General features: G+C 47.1%; 1 protein-coding gene across 2 annotated transcripts in view; it reads right to left on the bottom strand.

Moving 5' to 3' along the window:
- The window catches only part of KCNQ3 (potassium voltage-gated channel subfamily Q member 3), a 152045-nt gene that overhangs the window by 46681 nt on the left and 89174 nt on the right, over positions 1-16190 (bottom strand). For both annotated transcript variants that reach the window (XM_072151170.1, XM_072151171.1), the window contains exon 2: positions 5316-5406. In XM_072151170.1, the coding sequence (XP_072007271.1) occupies positions 5316-5406 (91 nt within the window). The remainder of the gene's footprint in view (positions 1-5315; positions 5407-16190) is intronic.

Below are 16190 nucleotides of genomic sequence, written 5' to 3'. Positions count from 1 at the left end.
GATTGATTCGGACCAAGCGCATATTTAACTTTCACATTGTGTCGCACGCCCTATGTTAAAGGTGACCACAAAAAAGATGCGGAAATAGCTCTTTTGTGAACTCGAGTGACCTTGTTAGTAAATCTTCCCCAATGTATGGAGTAATCTATAGGCAGATCCACTGCTGCAGCATATAGCGGCATGAGGACTAGACCTTCTATATTATACTGTTCCCTTTTAAGGAATAGCTGGACCATTATATAAGCTCTTATATATCTTGTGTCAACCCTCAATCTCATAGACTGTAAGCTCTTGGGTCATCCCCTCATCCCCACAGACTGTAAGTTCTTGTGTCACCTCCTTATCCTCATAGACTGTAAGCTCTTGTGCCCCCCTCATCCTCATAGACTGTAAGCTCTTGTGTCACCCCCTCATCCTCATAGACTGTAAGCTCTTGTGTCACCCCTCATCCTCATAGTCTGTAAGCTCTTGTATCAACCCCTCATCCTCATAGACTGTAAGCTCTTGTGTCACCCCTCATACTCATAGACTGTAAGCTCTTGTGTCACCCCCTCATCCTCATAGACTGTAAGCTCTTGTGTCACCCCCTAATCCTCATAGACTGTAAGCTCTTGTTCCCCCCCTTATCCTCATAGACTGTAAGCTCTTGTGCCCCCCCTCATCCTCATAGACTGTAAGCTCTTGTGTCACCCCCTCATCCTCATAGACTGTAAGCTCTTGTGCCCCCTCATCCTCATAGACTGTGAGCTCTTGTGTCACCTCCTCATCCTCATAGACTGTAAGATCTTGTGTCACCCCCTCATCCTCATAGACTGTAAGATCTTGTGTCACCCCCTCATCCTCATAGACTGTAAGCTCTTGTGTCACCCATCATCCTCATAGACTGTAAGCTCTTGTGTCATCCCCTCATCCTCATAGACTGTAAGCTCTTGTGTCACCCCCTCATCCTCATAGACTGTAATCTCTTGTGTCTCCCCTTATCCTCATAGACTGTAAGCTCTTGTGTCACCCCCTCATCCTCATAGACTGTAAGCTCTTGTGTCACCCCCTCATCCTCATAGACTGTAAGCTCTTGTGTCACTCCTCATCCTCATAGACTGTAAGCTCTTGTGTCACCCCTCATCCTCATAGACTGTAAGCTCTTGTGTCCTCCCCTCATCCTCATAGACTGTAAGCTCTTGTGTCACCTCCTCATCCTCATAGACTGTAAGCTCTTGTGTCACCTCCTCATCCTCATAGACTGTAAGCTCTTGTGTCACCCCCTCATCCTCATAGACTGTAAGCTCTTGTGTCACCTCCTCATCCTCATAGGCTGTAAGCTCTTGTGTCACCCCCTCATCCTCATAGACTGTAAGCTCTTGTGCCACCCCCTCATCCTCATAGACTGAGAGCTCTTGTGTCACCTCCTCATCCTCATAGACTGTAAGATCTTGTGTCACCCCCTCATCCTCATAGACTGTAAGCTCTTGTGTCACCCCCTCATCCTCATAGACTGTAATCTCTTGTGTCTCCCCTTATCCTCATAGACTGTAAGCTCTTGTTTCACCCCCTCATCCTCATAGACTGTAAGCTCTTGTGTCACCCCCTCATCCTCATAGACTGTAAGCTCTTGTGTCACTCCTCATCCTCATAGACTGTAAGCTCTTGTGTCACCTCCTCATCCTCATAGACTGTAAGCTCTTGTGTCACCCCCTCATCCTCATAGACTGTAAGCTCTTGTGTCACCCCTCATCCTCATAGACTGTAAGCTCTTGTGTCCTCCCCTCATCCTCATAGACTGTAAGCTCTTGTGTCACCTCCTCATCCTCATAGACTGTAAGCTCTTGTGTCACCTCCTCATCCTCATAGACTGTAAGCTCTTGTGTCACCCCCTCATCCTCATAGACTGTAAGCTCTTGTGTCACCTCCTCATCCTCATAGACTGTAAGCTCTTGTGTCACCCCCTCATCCTCATAGACTGTAAGCTCTTGTGTCACCCCCTCATCCTCATAGACTGTAAGCTCCTGTGTCACCCCCTCATCCTCATAGACTGTAAGCTCTTGTGTCACCCCTCATCCTCATAGACTGTAAGCTCTTGTGTCACCCCCTCATCCTCATAGACTGTAAGCTCTTGTGTCACTCCTCATCCTCATAGACTGTAAGCTCTTGTGTCACCTCCTCATCCTCATAGACTGTAAGCTCCTGTGTCACCCCCTCATCCTCATAGACTGTAAGCTCTTGTGTCACCCCCTCATCCTCATAGACTGTAAGCTCTTGTGTCACCCCTCATCCTCATAGACTGTAAGCTCTTGTGTCACCCCCTCATCCTCATAGACTGTAAGCTCTTGTGCCCCCTCATCCTCATAGACTGAGAGCTCTTGTGTCACCTCCTCATCCTCATAGACTGTAAGATCTTGTGTCACCCCCTCATCCTCATAGACTGTAAGATCTTGTGTCACCCCCTCATCCTCATAGACTGTAAGCTCTTGTGTCACCCCCTCATCCTCATAGACTGTAATCTCTTGTGTCTCCCCTTATCCTCATAGACTGTAAGCTCTTGTGTCACCCCCTCATCCTCATAGACTGTAAGCTCTTGTGTCACCCCCTCATCCTCATAGACTGTAAGCTCTTGTGTCACTCCTCATCCTCATAGACTGTAAGCTCTTGTGTCACCCCCTCATCCTCATAGACTGTAAGCTCTTGTGTCACCCCTCATCCTCATAGACTGTAAGCTCTTGTGTCCTCCCCTCATCCTCATAGACTGTAAGCTCTTGTGTCACCTCCTCATCCTCATAGACTGTAAGCTCTTGTGTCACCTCCTCATCCTCATAGACTGTAAGCTCTTGTGTCACCCCCTCATCCTCATAGACTGTAAGCTCTTGTGTCACCTCCTCATCCTCATAGACTGTAAGCTCTTGTGTCACCCCCTCATCCTCATAGACTGTAATCTCTTGTGTCACCCCCTCATCCTCATAGACTGTAAGCTCCTGTGTCACCCCCTCATCCTCATAGACTGTAAGCTCTTGTGTCACCCCTCATCCTCATAGACTGTAAGCTCTTGTGTCACCCCTCATCCTCATAGACTGTAAGCTCTTGTGTCCTCCCCTCATCCTCATAGACTGTAAGCTCTTGTGTCACCTCCTCATCCTCATAGACTGTAAGCTCTTGTGTCACCTCCTCATCCTCATAGACTGTAAGCTCTTGTGTCACCCCCTCATCCTCATAGACTGTAAGCTCTTGTGTCACCTCCTCATCCTCATAGACTGTAAGCTCTTGTGTCACCCCCTCATCCTCATAGACTGTAATCTCTTGTGTCACCCCCTCATCCTCATAGACTGTAAGCTCCTGTGTCACCCCCTCATCCTCATAGACTGTAAGCTCTTGTGTCACCCCTCATCCTCATAGACTGTAAGCTCTTGTGTCACCCCTCATCCTCATAGACTGTAAGCTCTCACCATATAATATGTGCTGTGGTAGTACACACCTCTCTCCACTAGGTGGCAGTACAACTCTTCACGTTCCAGTCCAGCCTCTCCCTGTGTGATGGATCTCAGTGTGATTCAGCAGAGAACATAAATAAGAGTCTGCTGACAGGTTCCCTGTAACTGGCGCTGGCCGTGCATACATAATGGCCGTATATTGCGGGAGGAGCTCTTGCACATATAATATTTATGGGGCCAGGCCTAATGCATCAGGCATTGTGGGTAATGCAGCCGTGATGGCGGCCGCTGTACAATCAGCAGTGGGAATGATGAGATGAGTGACCTGAGTGCTTGCAGCTTTAGCTGTGTGCTGAGCTTTCTGCTGATGCTGCGGGTCCACAGGCCTGGGAGAGGTTATATATTATTATGGAAGGTTTAGCTGCTGGATAGACGCCTCACATCTGGGGGATTCGCTGTGCTGGGTTTTTACCAGAGATGGCGCTGTGTTCTTGTGGCCAAACACAACCGCCATGTTCTCATCCTTCTAAAGGACCTTGTTCCAGAATCTTCTCCCCCCTTATACTGGTCCAATACCCTCTGTTATCCTGTCATGAACCTGAACATGTGACATGTGAACTGAGCGTCAGGTGAAACTGCTGGGACCTCCGTCCTCAGACGACTGTCTCCGTTCCCCTATATTCTCACTGTCATATGATGGACCTCACATTATTAGAGACTCTCAGACTGATGAGCAGGATATTGTTCATTGCTGGTGTCTTTCCTCCTTGACATTGGGTCACTACATACCTAAATGCAACAGCACTCCATCAATACGTTCTACTTTTATAGAGGTGGTCACACTTACCAATGATCAATCAAAGGAAATCGACCATCAAAATCGATGCCTGATAAACCAGGGACACTTACTCCTAGATCCAGGCACCGGGACTGTGGTAATCGCCTTACAACTGGTTATAGGGGGCTCTGCACTGCCATCATTTATATCAGGGACTACACTGACCCCACTGTGTATAAAGGGCACTACAATCCAATCTTTTATAATTATGCTAATGAGCGGAATGTTACTTTCCGTGTTATAGCTTCACAGGCTGTTACAGTGTGCAAGGAGCACTTCCCCCCTTTCACTTTATGAGATTGATGCAAGCACTGTGTTGCAGCCTGTGAAGCTACAGCATGGAGGGGCTCTGGTAACACCCCAGGAGCACTTCAGGCTCATTAGCATCATTTTAAAAAGTTGTTAGTAGAAGGAAGGAGGCCAAGGATAACAAATATAAGAAGATTACGATCTATGAGTTAGTGTCCCTGGGTTATCATGATGGATTTTTATGGTAGATTTCCTTTAGGTGCACAGGATGATCAGCCCCTTGCTGTAATTTACCTTCGTCTGAAAGCAGTAAGAGGAAGGTTACGTTATTCAGACTATTTCTAATAGACAATGGGGCAGATTTATTTACCCGGTCCATTCGCGATCCAGCGGGGGTGGATTCGGGTCTTCCGGCGATTCACTAAGGCAGTTCCTCCAACGTCCACCAGGTGTCTCTGCTGTGCTGAAGTCTGCCGAGGTCCGCCGGAGTTCACGATCCATTGCCGGGTGAAGGTAAGCGCGTGTCCAGCGACACTTTTTTTTTTTGTAAATGCGGCGGTTTTTCCAAATCCGTCGGGTTTTCGCTCGGTCACGCCCCCCGATTTCCGTTGTGTGCATGCCGGCGCCGATGCGCCACAATCCGATCGCGTGCGCCAAAATCCCGGGGGAAATCGGCGCAAATCGGAAATATTCGGGTAACACGTCGGGAAAACGCGAATCGGGTCCTTAGTAAATGACCCCCACTGACCAGATGGGATGTAATGTGGTGACGGGGCAGAGGGGGGCGCTCCTGTTGCAGCCAGACTTACTATAAGTAGTAGCCAATCTCCCGAAATATCCTCATATTCTTTGAATGTGGTAAGGATCGCCAGCACCAGACACCCGAGAACAATAAGAAACCTGAAAGACAAACAAAATGACACAATCAGATTGTAGAACAACAATCTTAAAGGGACAGAAAAAGAATTAAAGGGACGTAACTAGCTAAATCTATGAATGAGCTGTGAAAAGAACAGGTCACATCTGGGGGTGCAGCATCCAGCACCTCTCCATGACCTACAAACTCTTACCATGAATCATTATTAAAATAAAAGGCAGCATTTACATGACCTTTACTTTACACTGCGCCTTCCTGCAATTTTGCATCAAAATTATTATAATAAATAAAAAAAATGCAAAAATGCTAAGTTTTATATTTATTTAAAAGGGAAACTAAACAAAAGCTCCTGAAAGTGAACAAATCCTTGACTTTTATTCTTTATTTGGGAGATAACCAGTCCTTTCATCATGCACAGCGATTTTTTTTTTTTTTAATTTGGGGTAAACAATGCAAAAAGTCCATGAAAAAATCCATCAGGACCAACTTTTTCCATGACAGTCCTGATACCACGTGGCGATAGCGCAGATACCACAGATATATCAGGGATAGATAAATAGATGGTGAGGATCCGATCCAACCGAAATATTCCACCTGGAATTCTGCAAATGCTTTCTCCAGGTCCATCAGAGCCCTGCAAAAAGCGGCTGTAGAGGATTCCCAGAAGCTGATCATCTACCAGGGTCTACAGAGAGACTACAGACCGGCCCCGTACCCGGAGAGACTACAGACCGGCCCCGTACCTGGAGAGACTACAGACCGGCCCCGTACCTGGAGAGACTACAGACCGGCCCCGTACCTGGAGAGACTACAGACCGGCCCTGTACCTGGAGAGACTACAGACCGGCCCTGTACCTGGAGAGACTACAGACCGGCCCTGTACCTGGAGAGACTACAGACCGGCACTGTATCTGGAGAGACTACAGACCGGCCCTGTACCTGGAGAGACTACAGAGCGGCCCCGTACCTGGAGAGACTACAGACTGGCCCGTACCTGGAGAGACTACAGACCGGCCCCGTACCTGGAGAGACTACAGACCGGCCCCGTACCTGGAGAGACTACAGCCCAGCCACGTACCCGGAGAGACTACAGACCGGCCCCGTACCTGGAGAGACTACAGCCCAGCCACGTACCTGGAGAGACTACAGACCGTCCCCGTACCCGGAGAGACTACAGACCGGCCCCATACCCGGAGAGACTACAGACCGGCCCCTTACCTGGAGAGACTACAGACCGGCCCCATACCTGGAGAGACTACAGACCGGCCCCGTACCTGGAGAGACTACAGAGCGGCCCTGTACCTGGAGAGACTACAGACCGGCCCCGTACCTGGAGAGACTACAGACCGTCCCCGTACCTGGAGAGACTACAGACCGGCCCCGTACCTGGAGAGACTACAGACCGGCCCCGTACCTGGAGAGACTACAGAGCGGCCCCGTACCTGGAGAGACTACAGACCGGCCCCGTACCTGGAGAGACTACAGACCGGCCCCGTACAATTTTCTTGCATTGCCGCTATTTTCATTTCAGATAGAACAGACAAAAAGTTCTTCTATTTTCCTCTTCTCAGACCGGATCCATCTCATTAATTCCCGCACATTCGGACTGATTACCGCCTGTCACTGTATCAGCGCCTCATTTACTACAGCGCAGCCCCACAGTCTTATGGGAATCCTGTCAGGATTTATTAGTAATTGCTCCAATTAAGTCAGTAGCGCAAAACGGAACATCGAGACCCGAACTGAATCCTATTCATCAGCCGAGGAAAGACAATTATATGTTACCTGCACACAATGTAGAAAACATCATGTGCTGTACAAAAATACAAAAAAGTAGTAATATTTTACATTACTGTATATATTCTACAAAATTATATTGTACATTATGGGGCAGATTTACTTTCGCGATCACATTCGCGATCCAGCGGCACGTTCTCTGCGCTGGATTCGGGTCCGGCCGGGATTTATGATGGTAGTTCCTCCGCCGTCCACCAGGTGGCGCTGCTGCGCTGAAGTCCGCTGGAATGCCTCGAAATACACCGGCCTATCCAGGATGAAGGTGAGTGAAATTTTCGCAACACAATTTTTTTTTAAAATGCGGCGGTTTTTCCGAATCCGTTGGGTTTTCGTTCGGCCACGCCCCCCGATTTCCGTCGCGTGCATATCGGCGCCGATGCGCCACAATCCGATCGCGTGCGCCAAAATCCCGGGGCAATTCAGGTACAATCGGCGCAAATCGGAAATATTCGGGTAACACGTCGGGAAAACGCGAATCGGGCCCTTAGTAAATGACCCCCATTGTGCATGATCTTCGGACAATGCACTTTCTGTGAACTCCTCCGGACGGGAAAGTAAATGTGCCCCATTATACATGTGGTAGCAGAAGAAATTCTAACATTAATTAGGTGCAAAGACGGAAAATCAGTGCGATACAACGAGCTTCAGAGAAACCATGAAAATGTCATAAAAAATATGATCCAAAACAAACCTAAATGAAAAATGTGTGAAAAAAATACTAACACTGTGACGCCTCATTCTGTATGAAGGTGACCTTATTTCCCCTGAGTGTTCTCCTATGGACCAGTACCTCCACTCATACATTGGGGGTCATTTACTAAGGGCCCAATTCGCGTTTTCCCAACGTGTTACCCAAATATTTCCAATTTGCGCCGTTTTTCCCTCTATTGCCCCGGGTTTTTGGAGCACGTGATCGGATTGTGGCGCATTTACAAAAAAAAAAGTGTCACTGTACACGCGCTTACCTTCACCAGGTATAGGATTTTGCATTCCGGCGGACCTCGGGGAACTTCAGCGCAGCAGGGACACCTGGTGGACGTCGGAGGAACTACCTTAGTGAATCGCCGGAAGACCCGAATCCACCGCACAGAACGCGCCGCTGGATCGCAAATGGCCCGGGTAAGTAAATCTGCCCCATTGTATATCACGCTGCTTATATATTCTATATTTACTTCTACATTATACTGAACATTTGTCAGATCAAATTCTAAAGTTTTACAATTCAGAAATATTTGGAATGCTGCCAAACTGTGCCAAGTAATACTTCAATACAATCACCATCCCATACTTCAGTGCCAAGTAATATACCGCCACGTATTCCACAGAAAAAGTCCTGTATATTGCTGACACTGATTGCCTGCGTATACGACCTACTACTACAATACCTCCATATAATGCCCAAATAATACCGCCATATGCAGCTCACATTATACTGTAAGGTAAACAAGATTCAGAGAAAAGTTTCTTAAAAAGGTTTTTTTTAACTTTGGTTACTAAAAAGAGAAGATAAACTGAAGCTAAAAATATGTCCAAATTAATTACCGTAATAAAAAGAACGAGTTGTCAAACTTCTATAAAGGGAACCTGTCACCAGATTTTCCCCCATTAAACTCCTGCGCCCCCTCAGGTGGGGGATGAAATGTCCTTTCATAGAATGTGAAATTTCATCTGATTACCCATAAAAAAAACTGCTCCAAAGTCCTTTGCTTATGAGCCGAGAAGAGTCACTTTTATAGGCTAACGGGAGAGGGTAAATTCAGATGCCCCTATCTTTGGATCTATAGCACCTAGATGCTGCTTGTGTCATATTAAAGATAAGAATCTCATCTTTCGGATCAGTCGCTGCGGTTTCAGGAGCTACTGACTCAGAGATACAGTTAAAGACATAGACAGGAACTGGATCTTTAACTGCCTGTATCTCCGGTCCTGTAGATCATAGAACCACAATACCGACATGATCTAAAAGATGAGATTCTTACCTTTAATATGAAACCAGAAGCATATTTCTTGGTGCTATAAAGCCGGGGAGAGTGACGTCTGAATTGATATTCAACCTACAGCCTATAAACTTGACTCATCTTATCCTAGAAAGGACATTTCATACCCTACTTGAGGGGTGACTGGGGTAAAATCTGCTGACGGGTTCTCTTTAACTAGATTTAAATAGACTCTATTGTGGGATTTCTCGTAACAGGGATAACTGTAGCCACAATTCCCATGAGTAACAATCCAGGGACAGATTAGAGGGACGTCCATCTGTATTGTGGCGGCTGCGGATGTGCGATATCCAGGCTGAAAAGTTTATATGTCTATGTATACGGTTTTCATTATTCGCCAGGGACGCAGTGAAACTTATCAGCACTTTGCAGGTTTCCCTCCCACACACAATTACCCTAACGATAAAGCCACTCGGCTGCACCGGTTGCCATAGCTACATAAGAAACTTTTCGGAAAGGCTGAAATTTTATATTCCTTTCCTGTCCATGTAATGTCAGGTTAGAAGAAAAACAGTGGGTGATGCATCTGTGTACAGGTCTATGATGTCACAGGCTTCCCGGGTCTATGGGGTCATCCTGGCCATCGGCCTCAGACAATAGTGGCTGATCTGCAATATAAAAAACAGCCACTATACAATGTACGGCGCTGTGATGGCTGAACTGGCACACACTGATCTGATATTGATGACCTTTTATAAGGATAAACCTGCAATATTTTAGATATCTAATATTCTAGTCCCATTTTAATGCCCCTTTCATCCAAGTGTGTAATCAAGCATGATGTTCCTAGGTATAACCGGTGCATGTATAATAGGTCCTTAAAGGGTCCTTCCCATCTCAGCCATTGGTGGTCCTGTCCCCATGTAGTGGTCAGGAATTGCAGATACAGGTGACCATGACCATGCTGCATAGAGGTAACAGGAATTAGGGAATAGCACAGGATAGATGTGCTGAGCTCCTGCGCTGGAGAGAAAGAGAAGGTTCTGCACATTCTAACCTCATCGGGCACATTTACTAAGGGTCCACAAAGCGCATTTTCGTCCGGTTTCCCGACTGTTTACCGTTTTGCCCTGAATTGCCCTGGGTTTTTTGCGCACGCAATCGGATTGTGGCGCATCGGCGCCGGCTTGCATGCGACACAAATGGGGGGGGGCGTGGACGTCAGATAACCCGACTGATTCAGCCAGAATTTAAAAAACAAAATTGTGTCGCAAGATCAGCACTCACATGCACCGGGAAGAAGATGGTGAACTCCGTCGGACCTCAGCGGGGGAAGCGACACATGCAGGAAATTGGACGCACGATCTTAGTGAATCGCGGCAGCTCCGAATCCTCGCCGGACAACGCACAGTGGGGATCGTGACGGGACGGGTAAGTAAATGTGTCCCATCATGTTTGATTAACATCTTTAACCATCATATTAATTCTGTTTCCAGTTGTTCAACTCCACCGAACCATAGCAGTCATTGTGGACATGTACCAAACTTTTGGTTTGCATTTTCCTTTCATTTTTGAGAATTTTCATTTGCAACTTTTTTTGCTCCTATGAGGTTCGCCATTGTCTAGTTTTCTGCAGTGTTCCCAGATTTATCACCTGAATCCAGATGGGAAAGTTGCAACTTTTTTTAAAAGTTGCAAATCTAAGGCTGCCCCTGAGCAGGGAGATAAAAGCTTGGAACTGATTGCAACTTTTGTTTTAAAAAGTTGCAAATTCACTAAAGAACAAACGCCCCGTGTATCAATAAGGAAAAACCGCTAAGATACATCTGACCAACAGAAAAGCCAAGAAAAGTCCCAAAAAACAGATGGACAAAACCGGACTTATGATACATGTGCTACATTATCTCCATTTGGAGAGGACTCCATGGCGTTGAGGCTACATGCACATGATGTATGCCCTCCGCATCGGCGCTGCGAAGAGAAGCAAGGGATGAGCGCTGCTCACCCCCGCCCCTCTCCATAGGAACATATGGCGCACGGCTCCATAACATGGGAAAAGATAGGAAATGTCCTATCTTTTCCCGGGCTACGGAGCGGTGCGGTGCCGCACGTGAGCTGCACAGTACCGCTCCCGTACAGGGCCGTGAGCGCATAGAAGTGTATGGGGGACGTATATCGGCCGTATATACGTCCCCCATACATGTGTGTGAATGCACCCTGAATCTTTGAAGGAGTGGCTTTCCAACCCATGTTACTACTGAGAACCTGGCTCCAAGGCATCTCTGAAGAACATACAAAGACAAGCAGTTCCTAGCCCTAGTCCTAGCTAGAGGTTTCTAGTGACTTTGGGGGGGGGGGGGGGGGGGTGGAGGGGTCAGTAGCCATGATCCAAGACGCTCTAGGCTGTGTAGTGCTAACTACAACGAAGACACATAAAAGTTCAATATGAGCCCATTGGAGCTACTTTTTTAAATTCATATCCTCTGGGACTAAGAAAGTGAGGTGCCTCCATAATGGGGAGTATCACGGTCACCTCCATAATGGGGAGTATCACGGTCACCTCCATAATGGGGAGTATCACGGTCACCTCCATAATGGGGAGTATCACGGTCACCTCCATAATGGGGAATATCACGGTCACCTCCATAATAGGGAGTATCACGGTCACCTCCATAATGGGGAGTATCACGGTCACCTCCATAATGGGGAGTATCACGGTCACCTCCATAATGGGGAGTATCACGGTCACCTCCATAATGGGGAGTATCACGGTCACCTCCATAATGGGGAGTATCACGGTCACCTCCATAATGGGGAGTATCACAGTCACCTCCATAATGGGGAGTATCACAGTCACCTCCATAATGGGGAGTATCACAGTCACCTCCATAATGGGGAGTATCACAGTCACCTCCATAATGGGGAGTATCACAGTCACCTCCATACTGGGGAGTATCACGGTCACATCCATACTGGGGAGTATCACGGTCACCTCCATAATGGGGAGCAGTATCACGGTCACCTCCATAATGGGGAGCAGTATCACGGTCACCTCCATAATGGGGAGTATCACGGTCACCTCCATAATGGGGAGTATCACGGTCACCTCCATAATGGGGAGTATCACAGTCACCTCCATAATGGGGAGTATCACAGTCACCTCCATAATGGGGAGTAACACAGTCACCTCCATAATGGGGAGTATCACAGTCACCTCCATAATGGGGAGCAGTATCACGGTCACCTCCATAATGGGGAGCAGTATCACGGTCACCTCCATAATGGGGAGTATCACGGTCACCTCCATAATGGGGAGTATCACGGTCACCTCCATAATGGGGAGTATCAAGGTCACATTAATAATGGGGAGTATCATGATCACCTCCATAATGGGGAGTATCACAGTCACCTCCATAATGGGGAGCAGTATCACGGTCACCTCCATAAAGGGGAGCAGTATCACGGTCACCTCCATAATGGGGAGTATCACGGTCACCTCCATAATGGGGAGTATCACGGTCACCTCCATAATGGGGAGTATCAAGGTCACATTAATAATGGGGAGTATCATGATCACCTCCATAATGGGGAGTATCACGGTCACCTCCATAATGGGGAGTATCACGGTCACCTCCATAATGGGGAGTATCACGGTCACCTCCATAATGGGGAGTATCATGGTCACCTCCATAATGGGGAGTATCACGGTCACCTCCATAATGGGAAGTATCACGGTCACCTCCATAATGGGGAGTATCACGGTCAGCACCATAATGGGGAGTATCACGGTCACCACCATAATGGGGAGTATCACGGTCACCTCCATAATGGGGAGTATCACGGTCACCTCCATAATGGGGAGTATCACGGTCACCTCCATAATGGGGAGTATCACGGTCACCTCCATAATGGGGAGTATCACGGTCACCTCCATAATGGGGAGTATCACGGTCACCTCCATACTGGGGAGTATCACGGTCACCTCCATAATGGGGAGTTTCACAGTCACCTCCATAATGGGAAGTATCACGGTGACCTCCATAATGGGGAGTATCACAGTCACATCCATAATGGGGAGTATCACGGTCACCTCCATAATGGGGAGTATCACGGTCACCTCCATAATGGGGAGTATCACGGTCACCTCCATAATGGGGAGTATCATGGTCACCTCCATAATGGGGAGTATCACGGTCACCTCTTCTTTATCTCTCTGCTATAGCAATTTAGATGAGGTCTTGGTCCCAGACCATATATTTGGCCAGGGGCCTACATCAACCTTACTGGAGCCATAACTATATCTTCATGTCCCAGCAAAGGAGACTTCATATGCTGGGGCAGGACATGAAGAAAAGTCTAATAAGTCTCTATTGACTGTAATCCTGAAATTTAGGAACATAACTTAAGAGAGTGCAAAAGGTGCCCAGATGTCTCCTGCGCTAGTTCAGGAGTCTAGTTATACTGCAGGGAGAGTATATAATGATTTGGTACAATGGGATATAACCAAACCCCAAAAGAATTCTGCACAAAAAGTTCTAAAAATTGCAATTCTCAATTTTTTTTTACTAGCCAGATCTCAACGAAAATATAAAGGAAATCCCTCCAGAAACGGTCTCATCTGACTTCTGAACGTCGTCATGTCCATTATCTGTCAGATCCATCATCTTATATTTGTACGAATTGGGACCGGCTTTATATAGCGCATTGTGGTTTATGTTTTTTTTTTTTTATTACATAAGTCACATTCAACCGGGAATTGTAAAACTGAGATTTGCTCTGAGCAACAACCAATGTGTCCTTTCTAGAAGGTCATCTCCTTCTTCTGGTGCTGCAGGAGGTGGAAACTTCAGTTCTACAACATCCAAAGCAGAAAACCTATGGCTCAAAATGTACAAAGGAGTGGAATTTCTAAGTCTATGGCCCAATTTCATGCTGGGTTATTTTCTGAAAACGTAAAATATGAAATCATAGTAGGAAGTCAATTTTTATGGGATTGTCGTCTATTGGAGCACCTAAACCCTGTTATGGCAAAGCCCATGGTGCCAAAAGCTAACTATAGTCAAGACAGACATAGCATGTTGTAAAACGGAGGCAGACCATGACCCTTAGCTAAAAACTCCCCCTATATGTGCATAATACGCTCAACACGACACGCTCAACACGACACGGTCAACACGACACATTCAACTCTTTGTCCTTGCTTGAGCTATTGCTTTGTTTGGTATTCTTTGTATCTGTCCTCAGCTATGTTTAATCTACCAATCTCCCACTATAATACTCTGTACCTTGATGCCATTTTGGATTTGACTCGGCTTTGTCTGACTTTGCTATTATCTGTTGTATTGTTCAGCTGTGTCTTGTCTCTCCCGGTGTGACCCTGTTTTCCCTGACTTAGACTTGTGTTTACCGATTGCCTTGTTGTAGTTCTCTGTCCCTGTCCCTTGATTTCTCGTTACTCATCCACTCCACCATCCAGCAGCTGTCAGACAAGGTAAGTCTTCCCTGTCACCTTGTAGGGTCTTTCAGGGTCCTCTCATTAGGTTCCTGATGGTGGGCGGTTTTATCTACTGTAGGCAGGGCCATAGTCCGCAGGGACATCGCAGGGTTGGTTCACCACCACTTACCCTGTCTGACAGCTTGCGCCGAGTCTGGTTGTGGTGGTGCTATTCCCTGGACAGGTTTGTGACACATATCACATATGCACACACAAAAATAGCATATAAAGATCACATATACACACACATACAGCAAATACACAAATACATACAATACCATATGCAGATAATTAGCAAATGCAAACACATTTGTTAGTGCGTCAGGTCAGATGCCAGGCCCCCCTGACGCTACAGGCCCCATAGCAGCTGCCATGACTTTTACTGCTGTAGTTAAGCCCCTGTAGAATGCAGCATCTCATATCCACTAACCACAGCACAGTTTTTAAATTATATCACATTCTCCACGTTTCAGATGAAAGATTCACTGTAATTGGTTGATAGGAGCTCCAAAGGCAGCTTTGGTTTACACAGTTCCATAGAAACCAATAACAGCTCAGCTTTCAATTTTCAAGCAGAGAATATAAAATGAAAGCTGCTCTTTGATTGGTTACAATAGTCTCTGTACTATTCCTAAATCTGCCCTTATGCAGGGTGGTAAGGGGTTAAGTCCTGCGCTCCGATATATCAGGATCAATCCCGTAGCAGTACAACACAATTATCCCGGCTTATCACAGGCAATTATTTCATAAAATGTGCGGCGGTTTCTGTAATGTCATTATTAAATTACCAAATATCGTACATAATTTATGGGAAGGCGGATGGCGGCGAGTACAGCAGAGATTAGGGACTGCCAAGTTACACGAAAAGTGCTCCGAGCGGTCAGTGTGTTAAAATAGCAAAAATTTACTGCAACATTTTCTTAAAGGGATATTCTGACAAGAGACCCTTTAAATATGACACAGAGGTGCTTGCGTTCCTTAGCCCATACAGGTCTAGTGCGCCATTGTTCAGAAGTGCAGGACTGTAGGATCAGACTACACAGGGTTTGTTAGTAGTGTGTTACCATTGTAACATCCCCACCCGGGGCAGACAGTGTATGAGGCAGCTGAAGACTAGGAACGGGGTGGCCGCCGTGGTTGTGGCCTAGAGGTAGATGTCCTAGTGTAGGCCTCATCCACACCCGTCAGAGCCAACAGGTTAAAGCAAGAAGAGGGGGAGGTCCTGAGGCAACAAGGTTCCTCCTGGGGCAATCCCGGTGTAGGGATCAGGTGCCATCAATATGGTAAGTGCGAGAATGGGGCTCATTTACTAAGGGCTCCGTGGCCGCACTTTTGTCGGGTTTCACGAATTTTTCCATTTTGCGGCGAATTCTGCCAGGATTTTGGCGCACGCGATCGGATTGTGGAACATCGGCGCCGGCTTTCACGCAACAGAAATCGGGGGGCGTGGCCGTCGGACAACCCGACAGATTCGGAAGAAACGCAGAATTTAAAAGGTGGACCTTGGAGCAGCAGCGACACCTGCTGGATATCGGGCGCACGACTTTAGTGAATCCCAGCAGACCCGAATCAGCGACAA

This window comes from Engystomops pustulosus, chromosome 5 (assembly GCF_040894005.1).
Source record: "Engystomops pustulosus chromosome 5, aEngPut4.maternal, whole genome shotgun sequence".
NCBI lineage: Eukaryota > Metazoa > Chordata > Amphibia > Anura > Leptodactylidae > Engystomops > Engystomops pustulosus.
The sequence above is the reverse complement of the archived record's forward strand: the minus strand, read 5'-3'. Positions and strand labels throughout refer to the sequence as shown.